Source organism: Branchiostoma floridae, chromosome 3, assembly GCF_000003815.2.
Source record: "Branchiostoma floridae strain S238N-H82 chromosome 3, Bfl_VNyyK, whole genome shotgun sequence".
NCBI classification, from domain to species: Eukaryota; Metazoa; Chordata; class Leptocardii; order Amphioxiformes; family Branchiostomatidae; genus Branchiostoma; species Branchiostoma floridae.
Genome location: NC_049981.1, coordinates 15,670,444 through 15,690,238, shown reverse-complemented (window position 1 = coordinate 15,690,238; position 19,795 = coordinate 15,670,444). Strand labels below are relative to the sequence as shown.

The 19,795-nt window shown below is 41.6% G+C and overlaps 1 protein-coding gene and 1 long non-coding RNA gene across 4 annotated transcripts in view; one reads left to right on the top strand and one right to left on the bottom strand.

Moving 5' to 3' along the window:
• Positions 1–6,016, bottom strand: part of LOC118411376 — a 7,491-nt gene extending 1,475 nt beyond the window's left edge. Inside the window, exon 1 of the long non-coding RNA XR_004830666.1 lies at positions 5,807–6,016. This is a non-coding gene — a long non-coding RNA (uncharacterized LOC118411376). The remainder of the gene's footprint in view (positions 1–5,806) is intronic.
• Positions 6,017–7,673: 1,657 nt separating this feature from the next.
• LOC118411226 (haloacid dehalogenase-like hydrolase domain-containing protein 2) overlaps positions 7,674–19,795 on the top strand; it is a 40,983-nt gene continuing 28,861 nt past the window's right edge. For 2 of the 3 annotated variants that reach the window (XM_035813354.1, XM_035813352.1), the window contains exons 1-6: positions 7,674–7,801; positions 8,080–8,191; positions 8,548–8,622; positions 9,404–9,537; positions 9,836–9,920; positions 10,376–10,592. In XM_035813354.1, coding sequence (XP_035669247.1) covers positions 7,789–7,801; positions 8,080–8,191; positions 8,548–8,622; positions 9,404–9,537; positions 9,836–9,920; positions 10,376–10,592 — 636 coding nt within the window. In that variant the 5' untranslated portion in view covers positions 7,674–7,788. The remainder of the gene's footprint in view (positions 7,802–8,079; positions 8,192–8,547; positions 8,623–9,403; positions 9,538–9,835; positions 9,921–10,375; positions 10,593–19,795) is intronic. The other variant, XM_035813353.1, reaches the window with a different exon arrangement.

Sequence of the window (19,795 nt, the reverse complement as noted above, 5' to 3'; positions counted from 1 at the left end):
GTGAGTAAGGTGTCTTTCCTTTGCCTATAGACCATGTAGGGCATTATACAGGTGAGTAAGATGTCTTTTCTTTGATTATGGTTCAGATGGGGAATTATACAGGTAAGTATGGTGTCTTTCCTTTGCCTATAGACCAGATAGGGCATTCAACAGGTAAGTACGGTGTCTTTCCTTTGACGACACACCAGGTAAGACACCGTACAGGTAATTAAGGTGTATTTCCTTTAACGACACACCAGTCAAGACACCGTACAGGTAATTAAGGTGTGTTTCTTTTAACAACACACCAGTCAAGACACCTTACAGGTAAATAAGGTGTGTATCCTTTGACGACACACCAGGTAAAACACCGTACAGGTGAGTAAGGTGAGTTTCATTTGACTATAGACCAGGTAAGACATCTACAGGTGTGTAAGGTGTGTTTCCTTCGACGACACACCAGGTAAGACACAGTACAGGTGAGTAAGGTGTGTTTCCTTTGACTATGAAACTGGTAAGACACTGTACAGGTGAGTAACATGTGTTCCTTTGACTACAGACTAGGTAAGACACCGCACAGGTGAGTAAGGTGAGTTTCATTTGACTATGGACCAGGTAAGACACCGTACAGGTGAGTAAGGTGCCTTTCCTTTGACTATAGACCATGTAGGCATTATACAGGTGAGTACGGTGTCTTTTCTTTGCCTATAGACCAGATAAGGCATCATACAGGTGAGTAAGGTGTTTTGCCTTTGCCTATAGACCAGATAGGGCATTATACATGTGAGTAAGGTGTCTTTCATTTGCCTATAGACCAGATAAGGCATTATACAGGTGAGTGAGGTGTCTTTCCTTTGCCTATAGACCAAATAGGGCATTATACAGGTGAGTAAGGTGCCTTTCATTTGCCTATAGACCAGATAAGGCATTATACAGGTGAGTGAGGTGTCTTTCCTTTGCCTATAGACCAAATAGGGCATTATACAGGTGAGTAAGGTGCCTTTCCTTTGCCTATTGACCATGTAGGTCATTATACAGGTGAGTAAGGTGCCCTTTCTTTGCCTATAGACCAGATAGGGCATTATAACAGGTGAAAAGGGGGCGCTTTCCTTTTGCCTATAGACCACATAGGGCATTATACAGTTAAGTAAGGTGTCTTTCTTTTGCCTATACACCAGATAGGGCATTATACAGGTGAGTAAGGTGCCTTTCCTTTGCCTATAGACCATGTAGGGCATTATACAGGTGAGAAACATGTCTTTCCTTTGCCTATAGACCATTTAGGGCATTATACAGGTGCGTAAGGTGCCCTTCCTTTGATTATAGACCAAATAGGGCATTACACAGGTGAGTACGGTCCCTATGGTGTCTTTCCTTTGACTATGACACAGATAAGACACTGTACAGGTGAGTAACGTGTGTTTCTTTGACTACAGACTAGGTAAGACACCGTACAGGTGAGTAAGGTGCCTTTCCTTTGCCTATAGACCATGTAGGCATTATACAGGTGAGTACGGTGTCTTTCCTTTGCCTATAGACCAGATAAGGCATTATACAGGTGAGTAAGGTGTTTTGCCTTTGCCTATATACCAGATAGGGCATTATACATGTGAGTAAGGTGTCTTTCATTTGCCTATAGACCAGATAAGGCATTATACAGGTGAGTGAGGTGTCTTTCCTTTGCCTATAGACCAAATAGGGCATTATACAGGTGAGTAAGGTGCCTTTCCTTTGCCTATTGACCATGTAGGTCATTATACAGGTGAGTAAGGTGCCCTTTCTTTGCCTATAGACCAGATAGGGCATTATACAGGTGAATAGGATGCCTTTCCTTTGCCTATAGACCACATAGGGCATTATACAGTTAAGTAAGGTGTCTTTCTTTTGCCTATACACCAGATAGGGCATTATACAGGTGAGTAAGGTGCCTTTCCTTTGCCTATAGACCATGTAGGGCATTATACAGGTGAGAAACATGTCTTTCCTTTGCCTATAGACCAGATAGGGCATTATACAGGTGAGTAAGGTGTCTTTCATTTGATTATAGACCAAATAGGGCATTACACAGGTGAGTACGGTCCCTATGGTGTCTGTCCTTTGACTATAGACCATATAGGGCATTATACAGGCAAGTAAGATGTCTTTCCTTTGCCTATAGACCAGATTGGGCATTATACAGGTGAGTAAGATATCTCTTCTTTGCCTACGGACCAGATAGGGCATTAAACAGTTAAGTATGGTGTCTTTCCTTTGCCTATAAAGCAGACAGGGCATTATACAGGTGAGTAAGGTGCCCTTCCTTTGATTATAGACCAAATAGGGCATTACACAGGTGAGTACGGTCCCTATGGTGTCTGTCCTTTGACTATAGACCATATAGGGCATTATACAGGCAAGTAAGATGTCTTTCCTTTGCCTATAGACCAGATTGGGCATTATACAGGTGAGTAAGATGTCTCTTCTTTGATTATAGTCCAGATGGGGCATTATACAGGTAAGTATGGTGTCTTTCCTTTGCCTATAGACCAGATAGGGTATTATACAGGTGAATATGATCACTGTGGTGTCTTTGCTTTGCCTATAAGGCAGATAGGGCATTATAAAGGTGAGTAAGGTGTCCTTCCTCTGCCTATAGACCAGGTAAGGCATTATTCAGGTGAGTAGGGTCACTAAGATATATTCCTTTGCCTATAAAACAGATTAGGCATCATACAGGTGAGTACAGTTACTATGGTGTCTTTATAAATGACCATACTCACCTGTATAATGCCTAATCTGGTCTATAGGCAAAGGAAAGACACTATGAGACTGTACTCACCTGTATAATTCCCTATCTGATCTATAGGCAAAGGAAGGGCACATCACTCACCTGTATGATGCCCTGTCTGCTTTATAGGCAAAGGAAAGACACCATACTTAACTGTTTAATGCCCTATCTGGTCCATAGGCAAAGGAAAGACACCATACTTACCTGTATAATGTCCCATCTGAACTATAATCAAAGAAAGGACACCTTACTCATCTGTATAATGCCCTATCTGGTCTATAGGCAAAGCCAAAACACCTTGCTCACCTGTATAATGCCCTATCTGATCTATAGGCAAAGGAAGGGCACCTTACTCACCTGTATGATGCCCTATCTGCTTCATACGCAAAGAAAAGACACCATACTTGCCTGTATAATGCCCTATCTGGTTTATAGGCAAAGGAAAGGCACCTTACTCACCTGTATAATGCCCTATCTGGTCTATAGGCAAAGCCAAAACACCTTGCTCACCTGTATAATGCCTTATCTGGTGTATAGGCAAAGGAAAGACACCATACTCACCTTTTTAATGCCATACATGGTCTATAGGCAAAGCAAAGGCACCTTACTCACCTGTACGGTGTCTTACCTAATCTGTAGTCAACAAAACACACCTTACTCACCTGTATAGTGTCTTACCTGTTTCATAGTCAAAGGAAACACACCATACTCACCTGTACGGTGTCTTACCTGGTCTGTAGTCAAAGAAACACACCTTACTCACCTATACGGTGTCTTACCTGGTCTATTGTCAAATAAAACTCACCTTACTCACCTATACGGTATCTTACCTGGTGTGTCGCCAAAGGAAACGCACCTTACTCACCTGTAGATGTCCTACCTGGTCTATTGTCAAATAAAACTCACCTTACTCACCTATACGGTGTCTTACCTGGTGTGTCGCCAAAGGAAACGCATCTTACTCACCTGTAGATGTCCTACCTGGTCTACAGTCAAATGAAACTTACCTTACTCACCTGTACGGTGTTTTACCTGGTGTGTCGTCAAAGGAAACACACCTTATTTACCTGTACGGTGTCTTGACTGATGTGTCTTTAAAGGATACACACCTAATTTACCTGTACGGTGTCTTGACTGGTGTGTCGTTAAAGGAAACACACCTTAATTACCTGTACGGTGTCTTACCTGGTGTGTCGCCAAAGGAAATGCACCTTACTCACCTGTAGATGTCCTACCTGGTCTATAGTCAAATGAACTTTACCTTACTCACCTGTACGGTGTCTTACCTGGTCTGTAGTCAAAGAAACGCACCTTACTTGCCTGTACGGTGTCTTACCTAGTCTGTTGTCAAAGAAACACACCTTACTCACCTGTACAGTGTCTTACCTGGTCTTAAGTCAAAGGAAACCTACCTTAACTACCAGTACGGTGTCTTACCTGGCCTGTAGACAATTGAAACACACCTTACACACCTGAACAGAGTCTCACCTGGCCCGTAGACGATGGAAACACACCTTTGTTACCTTTACAGTGTCTCACCTGGCCTGTAGACTATGGAAACACATCTTACACACCTGTAGAGAGTCTCACCTGGCCTGTAGACAATGGAAACACACCTTAGCTACCTCTACAGTGTCTTACCTGGCCTGTAGACTATGGAAACACGCCTTAGTTACCTGTACAGAGTTTCACCTGGCCTGTAGACTATTGAAACACACCTTACACACTTGTACGGGTTCACCTGGCCTGTAGACTATGGAAACACACCTTACACACCTGTACAGGGTATCACCTGGCCCGTAGACTATGGAAACACACCTTAGCTACCACTACAGTGTGTTACCTGGCCTATAGACAATGGAGAAACACCTTAGCTACCTCTACAGTGTCTTACCTGGCCTGTAGACTATGGAAACACACCTTAGTTACCTGTACAGAGTCTCACCTGGCCTGTAGACTATTGAAACACACCTTACACACTTGTACGGGTTCACCTGGCCTGTAGACTATGGAAACACACCTTACACACCTGTACAGGGTATCACCTGGCCCGTAGACTATGGAAACACACCTTAGCTACCACTACAGTGTGTTACCTGGCCTATAGACAATGGAGAAACACCTTAGCTACCTCTACAGTGTCTTACCTGGCCTGTAGACTATGGAAACACACCTTAGTTACCTGTACAGAGTCTCACCTGGCCTGTAGACTATTGAAACACACCTTACACACTTGTACGGGTTCACCTGGCCTGTAGACTATGGAAACACACCTTACAATAAGTTACACACCTGTACAGGGTCTCACCTGGCCTGTAGACAATTGAAACACACCTTACACGCCTGTACAGAGTCTCACCTGGCCTGTAGACAATGGAAACACACCTTAGTTACCTGTACAGAGTCTCACCTGGCCTGTAGACTATTGAAACACACCTTACACACTTGTACGGGTTCACCTGGCCTGTAGACTATGGAAACACACCTTACAATAAGTTACACACCTGTACAGGGTCTCACCTGGCCTGTAGACAATTGAAACACACCTTACACGCCTGTACAGAGTCTCACCTGGCCTGTAGACAATGGAAACACACCTTAGCTACCTCTACAGTGTCTTACCTGGCCTGTAGACTATGGAAACACGCCTTAGTTACCTGTACAGAGTTTCACCTGGCCTGTAGACTATTGAAACACACCTTACACACTTGTACGGGTTCACCTTAGCTACCTCTGCAGTGTCTTACCTGGCCTGTAGACAATTGAAACACATCTTACACGCCTGTACAGGGTCTCACCTGGCCTGTAGACAATGGAAACACACCTTACACACCTGTACAGAGTCTCACCTGGCCTGTAGACAATGGAAACACTGTTCAAACACACCTTAGCTACCTCTACAGTGTCTTACCTGGCCTGTAGACGCTGGCATGTAACGTTACAGGGTCTGACCTGGGCTGTACTTGTAGACAATGGAAATGCACTTTACACACCTGTACAGCGTCTCACTTGGCCTGCATGAAAAGATAACACACCTTACTGACATGTACAGTGTCTCACCTGGCCTGTAGTTAAATGAAAGATGCTGTCTATTAAAGATGTAGTACACCGGTGGTAGCCCGAGCCTCCTTGCCCGAGCGAATCACACTAAGTGTTGGAGTCTGCGCAGTAACATATTCCAAGAAGCAAGCAGAAAGGTCAGGAGTCACGTATACGCGCGTCACTTCCGGTTTCAGCGCACAACGGTTGCAGCACTACGAAAAATATTTTACCGGAGACAGAACACAGTGAAAAATTATTTTTTAAAGTCATGAGCAAAGGGACAAAAAACAATGTCAATCGGGCGATTTTTTTAACACAATTTTATCAGTTGATAAAAAGTCACTTGAGTTGCTAAAAGATAACGTTAGGGACCGTACGGCGTTTAGTGAGGGGGGAGGGCCGGTCGCCAGAGGGTCGGGTCAAAAAATTTTTGCATGGCCCTCCCCCCAGGTAAATTTTTTTTTGCTAGGCCCTCCCCCCAAGACAAAATATTTTTGCTTGGCCCTCCCCCCTCCTATCAACTTTGAAAAAAAAAATATTCAAGACGACAATAAAACACTGCGCTCCCGCATTTGGAAATGTGCTTTGCGTCATACTTTTTCATGATTTTCATCGAGAAGCAGATCTCTCACCCCTAGTAAAAAAAGGAAAACAGAATGGCTCAAAATATCTGCTTAATAGAGGGATAAATATCTGCTTCATAGAGGCATAAATATTTGCTTTATAGAAGCTATTTCATTGTTTTGATATTAAAACAACACCTAAAAAGCATTTGTACCTGGATTTCTAGTAGATTTGCGCCACGAAGCGGCGCGCGCCCCGCTCCCTAAATTTACGTATTGCAACTTGCGGCTCGCGGGCCTGAGCGGCTTGACGGAAACTATTTTCAATTTACATATATTTTGGACTTTTTCTTGGTTCTGTGGTGGTAATAACTTACGGTAAATCGGGGGGAAAAATGAAAACCAAAACGACAGCACGATTCGACTTCCAAAACTGTAGTGGGGAGGGGGGCGCCGACGCGTGACGCTGATTTTCCCACGGCGGGGTAAGACCGGTCGCCTCTCTCTAGCCGCCGGCGGGCGTGAGACCGCAGACTTGCAGGAAATCTTTTAGAAATGCCACGCTTTTTTTGCCACGATTTCCTGCATTGCTTTTTTATGGGAAAATTTGCTGGTTAGATGACATTTCTATAAAAAAAATACGAGGGTTTCAAGTTTTTGAGAACGACATTCCGAACACCATGTTCGGCGCCAAAGGCACGAAGAATCGCAAGGTAGGTCCGGGAGAATTTTCCTAAAGCTATTTCCTTCAGTTTGAGGAGATATTTTGCTGACAAACAAAGCTAACTTTAATAGCATTTCAATTTAGAAATACAAAATTAAATCCCCCCCAAACACATTATCACGATGTCGGTCATCAAAGGCGCGAGGCCGGTCACGTCAAAAGGGATCCAGGGAAATTTGCAAATATTTACCCTCGAACTCTGAAACGCCATTTCTTACATTTTGAGGGCAATAAGACAGGGGTAAATTTTGCGTTTAGAGTTTAATAACATTTCTGGACGTGAAGAAGGTTTTCGAGGGCGTCATGCATAAGCCCCGCCCCCTCCCTTTCGCATTTTCACTGTATCCCGAGCGCCAACCTCGGGCGATCCCTGGCAGAGGTCCAGAAAAATTTTGAAATCTTGACCCTCTGAAACGCCGTTTCTTGGATTTTAAGGGACATATTTTGCTGGCAGACCAAGCTATTTTTTTTTTGCTTGGCCCTCCCCCCAAGTAAAAAAAAATTTGCTAGGCCCTCCCCCTGGCAAAATATTTTTTTGCTTGGCCCTCCCCCCCCTGGCGACCGGCCCTCCCCCCTCGCTAAATGCCGTACGGTCCCTTACTTGGATTAGCTGTTCAGCTGCCCTCTTTAACCTTTGACCTGTAACCTCTTTAGTACTTTTCGCGCGACATTTGTGCTGGAGTCACTTACTGTTTATCTTCACTAAACTATTCATGTTAACCAGAGGTATGGAGTTCACGTCAATTTTCTTGTTAGCATCTAAGGCATGCATGCGTGTGGATAACATTACGAGGTACGAGGAGATCGATCTAGAGCAGAATTCAAGAACATAAAGAGGAAAAGTAGCATATTGGTGCTTCAATTCTTGACATTATCATGGTCACAGGTTAATTGTTTGCAATTTTGCGTTGACCATTTCAATGCGAACTGTACGTGGAGTGGACACAATTCACTTTCTTCTAAGGCATTTACAACTTACCTTACGGTTGCCCCATGTGTCCCAGCCAGGTGCCTGATGACCACTACAGGTAGGCTCAGTGCGGTGTTGGTGGATTTGAGCGGGACTCTCCATGTGGAAGACACGGTCATACCCGGGGCTGTGGAGGCCCTCAGGAGGTGGAGATTATTTATAGTACAGTAGAAGCTGCTTAATACACTGGCCATACATGTAAGCTTTGTAAATTGTTGATAACTGAATCTTGACATTTTAACTCCAACCAAGTAATATACTCGGCTGATGGGCATGTAAACTGAAGCAGAGCAAACAATCATGACTGACCAAATGACATTTGATGTCAACGATTGCTCAATATATACCTTTAACTTATCAGTGACAGTCCTTATTACTAGTAAATGGTTCTTGTGATGAATAGAATGAAAAGATATCTTCACCTTTTAAGTAATGTCCAGATATTTATTTTATTTAGGCATCAGGCTTATCAGGTTTGTAAATGTATTGTTTTCTACCGCAGACTCAGGCAGTGTCCTCTGAAGGTCAAGTTTGTCACCAACACAACAAAGGAGTCCAAGCAAATGCTGGTGGACAGGTGTGTATTTTAACAGGTGCCCATAGTATTATCCTAAAGATACATGCAAACATGTTATGTAGCTTCATGTACCATTTAAAATCATTATCTTCCCTCTAAAGTACTCTAATTGATTAGGAGTTACTCAAGCAGCAAGATATGATTTTGGAGACAGCCAGGCATTTTAAGGTAGAATCCACTACCTTGTCAGTGACATTGAGCAAGGTCTGTTGAACAGTACGGTCAGCACCCTTAGTAATTGAATAAATATGTAAAGGAGCTTGAAACAAATTGTAGATGGTCCAATAGAAAACAAAAGTAAGACGATGCATTAAGACAAGGTTGATGCAAAGAGGTCAATTATTTACAGTACAACTGTTGTTTGAACTGTCCCTGTCCCTGATGGTACTAGTAGGTATCAAATGTAGTAAACCTTTCAAAGGTTAATATAGAATTAATCTTGACTGTCTTAATGATTCCTTTCTCAACTTCTTTGATCATAGCATATCACCACCCAGTGCAAATGTCAAACTTATTAACATCTTAAAGTTGAAAAGTTGGAAGTTGAAATGTAATTTCCGAAACAATTGGAAAATTGGAGCAGTCTACTCCTCGTGTGATGCTAATTATGCATGTTATGATGTTATTGAGACCTACAACCACAATAATCTCAGCTTCAAGAATTAGCAATAGATCATAAGTTGCAGAAATTTTATGATGCCCCTGTTTTAGATATCATTGGTAAGTACAATTATGTCAAGTCAACCTTGTTAAATGCAATGGAATTGTTATGGAATTTGAGATTGCAGAAGCTGGGATTTGATGTCCAACCAGAGGAGGTCTTCACTTCTTTAACTGCAGCAAGAAACTTAGTAGAAGAGCTGAAGGTGCGGCCCATGTTGTTTGTACAGGATTCAGCACTACCAGACTTTGAAGGTTAGATAGCAAGTCATTATGACATATAGCTCTATATTCTTGTGAACTTGTCTATTTTTTTTAGCTTGGGGGTATTTGGAAGAGCCCATTTGAAAAATTCAAAGTTGGAGTGTGATGGTGTTGGGCTAGTCCATGTGCATGTATTATTAGAAGTAAAATTTAAGGATGGTTTATTTCTGCAAAAGGTCGACATGGAACAGTCAATGTTTGCACGGGGAGTGAAATATGCTGTATTTACTTCCAAATGTTGCCTTTCTGCTAGTTTTAACTACAGAATTTTTCTTGTTGTTTCATCCAGGTATTGATACTACCAACCCCAATGCTGTAGTAATTGGATTGGCACCGGACAAGTTTAACTACAGACCTCTCAATGATGCTTTCAGGTATGGAGAGTTGACTTGATCCATTTGTACATGTTCAAAGAAGTGGAGCAAATTTCTTTAATGTATTATTTTGGTACTTCTACTTGTTTGCATATCAGTTTCAGGCTGTCTGACTTACAGTGTAATGTGGCAGATGATTATAGACTGTCATACAAAAAATAGATAGTTGAATAGAATATGGCTTTGATCAGCACACTAGCATGAGTTATACATGTATTACACCAATTATTATATGGTATATGGGTGTAAGTATGTGTTTTGACACATCGATGAAGTTTAGACATCCAGGTAATAAGTAAACAAAAAGCAGATTTTCCAAAATCACATTCAGTTGCTTGAGTAACTGCTATTTGGCATATAGTTTTTGTTGATGGTTGTACAGGTTAACTGTAAACCTAAGTTTAGTGACTCAAACTTCTCAGAACAACTCTGACAGGTTCTTTGTAATACCTCAGACTCCTGCTAGAGGGAGCACCACTTATAGCTATCCACAAGGCCAGATACTACAAGAAGAGTGACGGCTTGTCTTTAGGACCTGGGCCGTTTGTTACTGGGCTGGAGTACGCTACTGATGTCACAGCGACAGTTGTGGGGAAACCAGAGACAACATTTTTCAGAGAGGCAGTGAAAACTTTAGGTTGTGCTCCAGAGGATGCACTGATGATTGGTGATGTAAGTATGCTGACTTCATCAGAGTGTAATAAAGTCAACTAGTACTACTGCCTTGAGCAACTATGTTGTATATGAACAAGGATGTGGTCCCAAAAGTGATATGCAACAAGGTCCCTCTCATGTTTTACCAAGTAGTATGTGCTTCAAGTTGAGGAGCTCAAGGATGTGAACTTGTAATGATCACACTTGTATATATGATACCAACTCACTTAGCAAATATATGTATCATAAAATCCAAAGTCATGTTGTACAAGTGGCACCGAAAACATAACTTTCTTTTGGATAACTACGGAACAAGGGCTACTATATATATATATATATATATGGGGCCGCGTAGCACAGTGGTATTGTATTCGGCCCGTGATCGAGAGGTCGCCGGTTCGAATCCGCCTACCGTGATGCCGGTCTTGTGCCCTTGGGAAAGGCACTTTACACGACTTTCCTCACTTTACTCAAGTGAAAATGAGTCGTCCCTCGGATAGGACGTTAAATGGAGGTCCCGTGTATGGGGAGAGCCATACCCCATGCACGTTAAAGAACCCCCACACGTGCGATGGTGCGGTGTGCGTTGGTGCAAATCCTTCTGTCGGGAGTTGGTGATTCACTTCAAATCACCCGGATGGAGGCCTGGCGAACCTCTGTCTCGTATCAGCCACATGGTGAATTACATCATTCACCCGGACGGGAGACCTGGCGCATCCCCGTCTTGTAATTAGCCTACGAAAGGGTATGTCACCCCGTAAGGGGCGGTATAACCCCGTCGTGTGTAGACATGTGCGAACATGTCTACATTTGATCACGTCGACCGATGATGATGATGATGATATATATATATATATATATATATATATATATATATATATATATATATATATATATATGCCATTACCTTTTTCAGTAAACTGAAATCTTTCCCAGGCTTGTTATACTTCACTAGCTAGTGTGTGCCTCCAGTTGTGCCTGTACATGTGTATCCAATCATTACTTGTAACTTGTGCCCTTTTATGTGGAAGATGTCTGGAATCCTACCTGTTTCCCAGCCTGATTAAACAGTGCCCTCCAAGCAGGGGTCTGTAACAGCCCTGCACAGCAAAGATTTGTGTCACACAGACTACTGTAAATCTTGAAATGTTTGCAGCAGTTTAATTTTCGTGTTACTCTATCCAACCCAAATTTGTGACACCACAAATAGTTGTCTCCAATAAATTACATGATTGTACAACAGAATTGTTTCTACCACAAACTCAAAATATGCGCGAAAACCTCCTTTACCTCTTACCGCAAAATTGAGTTTCCCCAAAATAAGATGTATTGACAGTACCTGTTACCCAATTAATCCTGGAACCTAGAAGTAGAATCAACCAGCAAATTGTGATTAAAATACATACACATGTACATCCTGTGGGCCTGATTGGAGTGCATCTTCCTCAAGACTCCAAACTTGAGCAATCTCTTTTAAATTGTCTTCTTGAAAAACTAATCATGTTTCTGTGATTGCATTTTGATTTTGTATGGTCTGGTAAAATGGTTACAGCTTTGGCTCAGAACCAGTAGAACCAATTGTTTAACCCTCTCAACAGGAGAAGCCACTATCATGGCTTTCCCATAGGACGCGAGAAGCCACGATCGTGGCTTCAGGTTTAATTCCGGCGGGAAATTCAAACTGACTACTGTGAAATGAAGAATTTAAAGATCTAGCCAATCAGGATGCTTGTATCTTTGACCAACCAGAAGGGATGTAGCATTTGAGCCCTATTTCTGAGGACTCCAGCGTGTGTTTTGGCTTCAGTTTTCTACAGTTTTTTTTTAGTAAATTTAGCAGAAATTGAGACAGTTTGGTGGATGATTTTGTAGGAGGCTTGCAGGAGTGATGACAGGGAAATCCTTAGGGGACAGTAAGGCAAACAAGCAGCTGTTTTTGTTGAGATCAAATGAGCTGAGATCAAATAAGCTGATATCACCGTGTCTAATGAGTTCTACATGCATGCTGGCCTTGTTGTTTTTCTTGGGGCATAAGGAGGTCCAGGTCAGGTGACTGGTCACTGGTCCCAATTGACATTTTAGATACTCTGATACCTGTTTCTCTACCCAAGTTATACATGTAGTAAGTGGATTTATTTGACTCCCTGATGTGGAGACCATCCAGAAGAATAATTTCCCATTTAGCACAAGGCATATTCATTATTTTCATAGTACAACTACAGGTGTGGGGAGGGGGGCACAACTGTTTATTGGGGTAAACATTTGTTTATCAACACTGAACTTATTTGAAATAATGCTTTGATTTTTAGTTTTTGGTTATTCTAACAGCATAACAGCATTGTGTATGTATGGTTGAGTATTTCTACATAGTTTTATGATAAATGACACAAAAAACTCAACCCCTAGCCAAATCTTTTCTTTTGTGAAACTTTTTTGGGGAGTGTTGCAAATGTGTTTTTGAGTGGTCTCCATGACGATTGCGGTCCTCAGATTGATTATATGTCGTATATGGTATACAGGAAAAATTTTTTATGACGTGCTGAGAGGGTTAATATTCTTACATACCGTGATGTAACCTTTGGAAAGGCACTTTACATGATTTTCCTAACTTTACGATGACGTGATTTACAAGACTCTTGGCTAAACTGTCTAAAACTCACATTGAATAGGGGGGCCAAGGTACCAACAACAACAGTACTGTAAAATTGTTATTTCTTTTCTCTTGTCAAAGTCTCTCTTGACCTCTTGGTTAAGGCAGTATGCAGTGCATAAATTATTCTATGTAAGTTGTCTATACAACATCAGTCATGATCAACATAACAATAATGGAGTTTATAAAAGGTAGGCATCTCTTAATGTAGATATGTTTCCTAGGAACTAATGTGTGTGTGTTTCAAAAATGTAATTTTTTTTCCAAGCCAACGTACCAATTTGTCTGGGGCAAACACTTCTCCTCCCCAACCATTTTTCCTCAAGTGCTGTTGAGACTATGTTTGACTATAAAACACAAGCCATGCTTTTCCTTTAATGCATTGTAAGAAATCCCTTTACCGAACATGAAAAATAGATAGTGTTTCCTCCAAGTAATTGAAATGCTTATCATGCCCCTACTTACGGGATGCTGTAAAGTAAAACCCTCCCCGCAAAATCCGCTTAAACCTAGGGATTTCGTAGCGAATTCTTAGAAAGCCTTTTAAGTCCCCATTCCCTGCAGTTTCATCAGGCTTGCAGTTATAGTACCTTGCCATTTCAATCAGACTCAGCCGTGGTATGTATTGGCTGTATCGACTATTATGAACTTTTATGCCCTTCAGGACGACCATGAGTTAGTGTTAAAATCCAGGAATCTTTATCTGGGGATAGAAATACATTCTGTAATACATGCATATATGCAGGTTAGTGCAGGTAAAACTAAAGTTGTGTGGTGTAGGTATTTCTGATGTCTACCTGTACCTAAAGCCCCTGTGTGCATTCAGAACCTTCCCATGACTTGTTCCCGACAACTCCCTATAACCAAGGTTGGCGCTGGGTTGGGTGTTGTTTGAATTCTATCCTATTCATCCCTATTCCAGTTTGCTCCTCTGATTGTATCCAAAACACATTCTCAACTAAAACGAGAAATTCTCCATACGATATCTGCAGATTGCAGTCACCTGTCTGCAGACTGCATATACCTATCTGCAGACTGCAGTCACCTATCTGCAGACTGCAGTCACCTATCTGCACATTGCAGTCACCTATCTGCAGGTGCAGATAGGTATCTGCAGAGAGCAGATACCTGACTGCAGACTGCAGTCAGCTATCTGCACACTACAGTAAATGTGCTAAGACTGCATACACCTATCTGTACACTGCAGTTACCTATCTGCAATCTCCATACAGGTGAATGCAATCAGAGTGCAGTCTATATGAATATAGTCTGTATACTAGTTCAAAATGTATCTAAAATCATCAACTTAATGTTCACTATGAAAATAATAGAACACAGAGTCCTGTTAACCTGCATCAGATCTGTAATACCTGACATCACAGTGTAATTAGTACAGTTACTCAATCAGCGGCTCACGTGCTGAAGGCTCAAGACGTAGGGGAAAATTTCTTTGTTATCATGCTATTTGAATATTTCCTATATTTTGCCAGGCTCATTTCAAAGGGCTTATTGTAATTTTGACACAAACACTTTGTCACTGCCTCATATAACAATGCCCAGTAATTTTTAGAACCTTTTAATGGCATCTCTCTCAGTCCAATAGGATATTTTCAAGAGTTCGAGTAATGCCTAATAACCAACCTGTGCATGTACTAGTATGGCTGAGAGCGAGTCATAAAATCAGATCAGACTAGACTTTGAATAACAGAATGAAGGAATAAATGAACAGATGAATGATTGGTTTTAGTATAACTGTTGAAAGGGTTTGCAGTGGCAGCCATTTGCTAACTCAAGTGACCTCAATATGACAGAAATTGCCCAGGTGCGGCCATCTGAGACTTCATGTTTTGAACCACTTACACCGGGAAGGACCCTTACTCTTTTCAATTAGTACTAGTAGGGCACGTTCTTTAAGTTGTCCCGCAGTTTTGAACAAATTGTATTCAAAAGGTTTATCATAATTCACAAAAGTCCTACATGTAAGCTACATGTAAGTGGACTCTTTCCCCTATCTCCACTGGCTTGAAGTCTTGCCATTCACCAGTAGCTGACACCCCTGCTGGTTTAGCTGCTGCTTGGATTTACTTAAGGATTAGTGTGTAACATGGCATGGCTGATTGATTTGTATCAGTCCCATGTGAGTGATAATGGGACCCCACTTAGCCTCAGACAGAGAAAACCTTGCAAAAAACTTTCAGGCTGGTGGATGTACTAGTAGACTCAAAAGTCATCACAAAACTACCTTTATTGTTTTCTTATTGAAGAGTTGACCTTAAGCCCTTTTGTCCTCATACACATAAAGTTGCCTTTTAATAACAGAATGTACACATGTGACATGTACATGTACATGTATGCACACCTTGTACCATAGAGAAACAAGAAATCTGTTATTTTCATTAGTATCTTTGGTCTGACTCTAAATAGGCTGAAGTGACCATTAAGTTTGATCTTTTACTATTAAATTAAATGTCATATTTGTCAGTCTGGCTGAAGATTGTCGAACTGCCTACAATAGATGGGTCTTTGTACTGTGGCTATTACATCTGTTTTGTGTTGACTGTCCAGCCTGCTTCAACCAGTCCATCAGGAAATATGATACAGTTCAGACTACATGTAGGTCACATAGTCTTTCTTAAACCTAAGGAAAGCAAACAGGTCAGGAAAAGGTCAACAAAAGTTTTTAACCCTCAAAAATCATATTTTCTCACAAATATTCTAAGTAGGACATACTTATTGCAAATGTTGAATTCATGACATTGAAATGATTTCTAAGAAGCAGAGTAGATTTACAAAATGTATGTTTCAGGAAAGTTGGTTTGGAAAAAATGTCAAAATGAGCTTATTGTGTACACTTCCATGGTCCTTCCTATAAAAGTATTCTTGTCATGTTTTAAACCTGGAGTTAGGATGTACTAAAAAATTTTTCCCTGGCTATAATCCCTTCCTATGGTGCACCAAACCATGTATAATTGATCTGCCTGTGATAAAATTCCCCAACTTTTCACTGGCTGCATGTCAGTCTCCACGGGAGAAACTTTAGTGGAGAAACTTGTGATCACAGAAAGAGAGTCTGCAAGGGGTCATTGTTTTGTGTCTCTTGTCATGTCACTGTGAAACTTTACTGCAAGCGTAATTGATATGAATTGTACGTGAAGCGTAATCAAAATTTCATTTATTAAACTTAACTTGTCTACCGACAAACTTTACCCAAGAAAATGCATGAAATTGTGCCCCTTCAGCACTGGTCATAAGGAAATTATTTGCGGAAGCGTCACCCTAAAAACCATTACTTTCAAGGTATATTGGAAGCCCAGGGGCTGAAAGACTGATCCTATAACAAGTAGAGTAGATGTCTTTGGTCTATAGTCTATAACTTTTAAGTAACTATGTTAAGTTATCTTATAAGTATCTTGAATTTGTTGTTGCCTTTGCCAGGATTGACTTACTTAATATATCACCAAAAGCTTACCCTGCCTGGGAGCCAGACAGGACCGGGTAGCTAACGAGTTTTGTTTGGGGAGCCAAGCCACAATTAACTGTCCTAGCTGCCCTATCCTGGCTGGCCCCCAGGGTACCTGGGCAACCTCAAGGAGTTCTGCTCAGATGATGTACAGAGAAGAAATGCATTTGTGTAGATAGTATTATTGCTTTGTGAAAGGAAATTCTTGTTAAAAGAAAAATGTCCTTAAAAAAATACTGTACAAGTTATCTGAGTCAGTCACACATGTTTGGACCAAGGCTCCTTGTTTGAAAAAAACTGAAGGCACCTATACTGAAATATGATATGGTGACATGTGGCCACCTTACGGTGACCCCAGTAGTAACCCACTGCATGCCTGAGCTTGTGCCAGCATGTGGAAGAATACCACACCTCCCATGTGGGACGGGTCAGTGTAAGGGTCTTTGTTCTAGGGGAAGGCTGGTAGTGACTTCTCCCTTTCACAGATTGAAGAAAAAGATACTGCATCATCAGTGCATGAGAGCTGCACAGTGCCCCTTGAATAGAATTAATATATATAGAATTTACCTTTTATCCATCACTTAAATTGGACAAAGATTGAAGGCAAATTTTTTTAACAGATTTCCACAGATTATAACTCAAACCCTAAATTAAAGCTGACTTTTAGATGGATTCTTAACACCTCATCAAGAAAGAGAAAAAAGAAATTTTCCTTTAGAATGATGAATGTTTGTGCCTCCTTCATACTTCTAGTATTCTTTTTATGATAAGTTCCTTGATCTTTAGACTCTTCATTATGAAGATTCCCTCTATGGTCCTTTAAATGTAAGTGGAAGTCTTTTTCATCTTTAGCTGTCTTAAACAATACTGACCAGTCCTATGTATGTTTGCCCTACTTTGTACCAGTTTTACAAATGTTGTGCAATTGACTTTGACTTGACTTGTTATCCAGTATCCACCCTTTTTAGCTCCTATGCAGTCCTGGAGCAGAAAGAAGCTAAATTTATCTCCAATCCTTGGAAGAAAGATTATGATAACAGATAAGATCGGCATTGTTTTTTTACCTGCAGCTATAGCTAGGTTTTCTGACAGTCCGTCTTTCCAAGTTGGGGTAGTGGTTTACAGAGAAACTTCCAGAAGACTTATGAGGACATGCAACATTTGTCTAGCCCAACATCTGTTTAGAGATTAGATCCTAGATGTCAGCAAGATAACCTGATGTCCCGTGCCCTAGTGACACCCCCTGGTCTACTGCCAAATCTATACAATCACCAGTGGTAATGATATCATGGTATCTGTGTAATATGTCATGTACTCTAACTTGAAAACCTGTAGAACTGAAGCAAAACAAAGCATTGAATGCTGTTTGTTACACAGTAGTGGGTGAATAAACTTTTGAAGTTCCACTTAAAGGCCACAGCAAGTAAATTTTGTGGATGGCATCCCCTGCAGACTGCAAAAGTGATAGAAGTGGGGCCGCGTAGCACAGTGGTAGTGTATTCGGCCCATGACCGAGAGGTCGCCGGTTCGAATCCGCCTGTCGTGTTGCCCGTCTTATGTCCTTGGGAAAGGCACTTTACACGACTTTCCTCACTTTACTCAAGTGAAAAATGAGTCGTCCCTCGGATAGGACGTCAAATGGAGGTCCCGTGTATGGGGAGAGCCACACCCCATGCACGTTAAAGAACCCCCACACGTGCGATGGTGCGGTGTGTGTTGGTGCAAATCCTTCTGTCGGGAGTTGGTGATTCACTTCAAATCACCCGGATGGAGGCCTGGCGAACCTCTGTCTCGTATCAGCCACATGGTGATCTACATCATTCACCCGGACGGGTGTGTCACCCCGTAAGGGGCGGTATAACCCGTCGTGTGCGAACATGTACAGGGTTAGCCCTTGACAATAGCCTACGGCTAGTTGGGCAGCCCTGGCTGTTTGTAAACAGCTGAACAAATAAATAAATAAAATAGATAGAAGTCTAATGGCATAGGGAAAAAAATGACTAAAAAAACATTAGATGGCTGAATCTTCAAAATAGACACCATAAATGTCAGTCTGTACAACTACAGTCATGGCCGCATCCCTAGTGTCACTTGCAATTGTTCAAGTATAACCATTAGGCTTACAACACCAGCCGTTTCCTACCTGGCCGAAGAAACTCTACTCTACTCTACAACATAAAGTACTTGCTATGGCCTAATGTACAGTGTAGGTGTGTCAGCTTACAGTCTTGGAGATGAAAGCTGCATCAGCTTTCTAAGCAATGAGATTTTAGTACAAGCCTTTCCAGTCAAAAGTGTTGGGAATATCGTGTTGGGCCTGGGAAAATCTACCATGAAGGCCTTCACATAACTTCCCTCATGAGGTTCTGAGATCAGCCCCCAGAGAACATTGTTTACTTAAGAGAGCAGCTTGATTTTACGGCCAATTGCTCAAAGATAACAGACCTAAGGACTTGGGTATAGCAAGGAGGTGCCTCCTTGGTTATAGCTTCTCCACAGAAGGTAGCCTGCCCAGTCAGTTTGTGTACGAAAATCTATCTTTAGGTATTGATCTTCTGTATGTCTACTAGGTAGGAAGAAAAGAAATATCTATTTCTTAAGACACATATAGATGATGACAAGCTACATGTACTTGTTACAAACTCACCTAGACACAGGGTCTTGCAATAACATGACTTCAGTGCACTCCTCTGGCTATTACTCCCGCATTCCCATCGGTCTTTACGCGCATAGCCAAAATGTTACGTACCAGGGCCTGCCCAGGGCGTTGGTAATATTCATCCTATGGAGCTTGATCGAAACTCTCTCACCCCAACTTAGTTACTAGTATTAGTCTGGGCACTGACGGTGGACCAAGATTCAATGAAAAGTCAACTATGGCCTATCCCCTGTGATTCTAATATAGAAAGTTTTATTTGCAACTTCTTGCCTGAGGCCTAATTGCAACATGAAACATGCAGAATATATAGTAAACATACTGAAAAAATGTAAAGACTTTTAATTGGTATAGATAAGAATGGGGACAAGTAAAAACAAGTGGCTATTCTAGAAATAATATGGACTGCTGAGAGCTACAATCTAAGCTTTTGGGGTTTGACTTCTTTTCTGGAA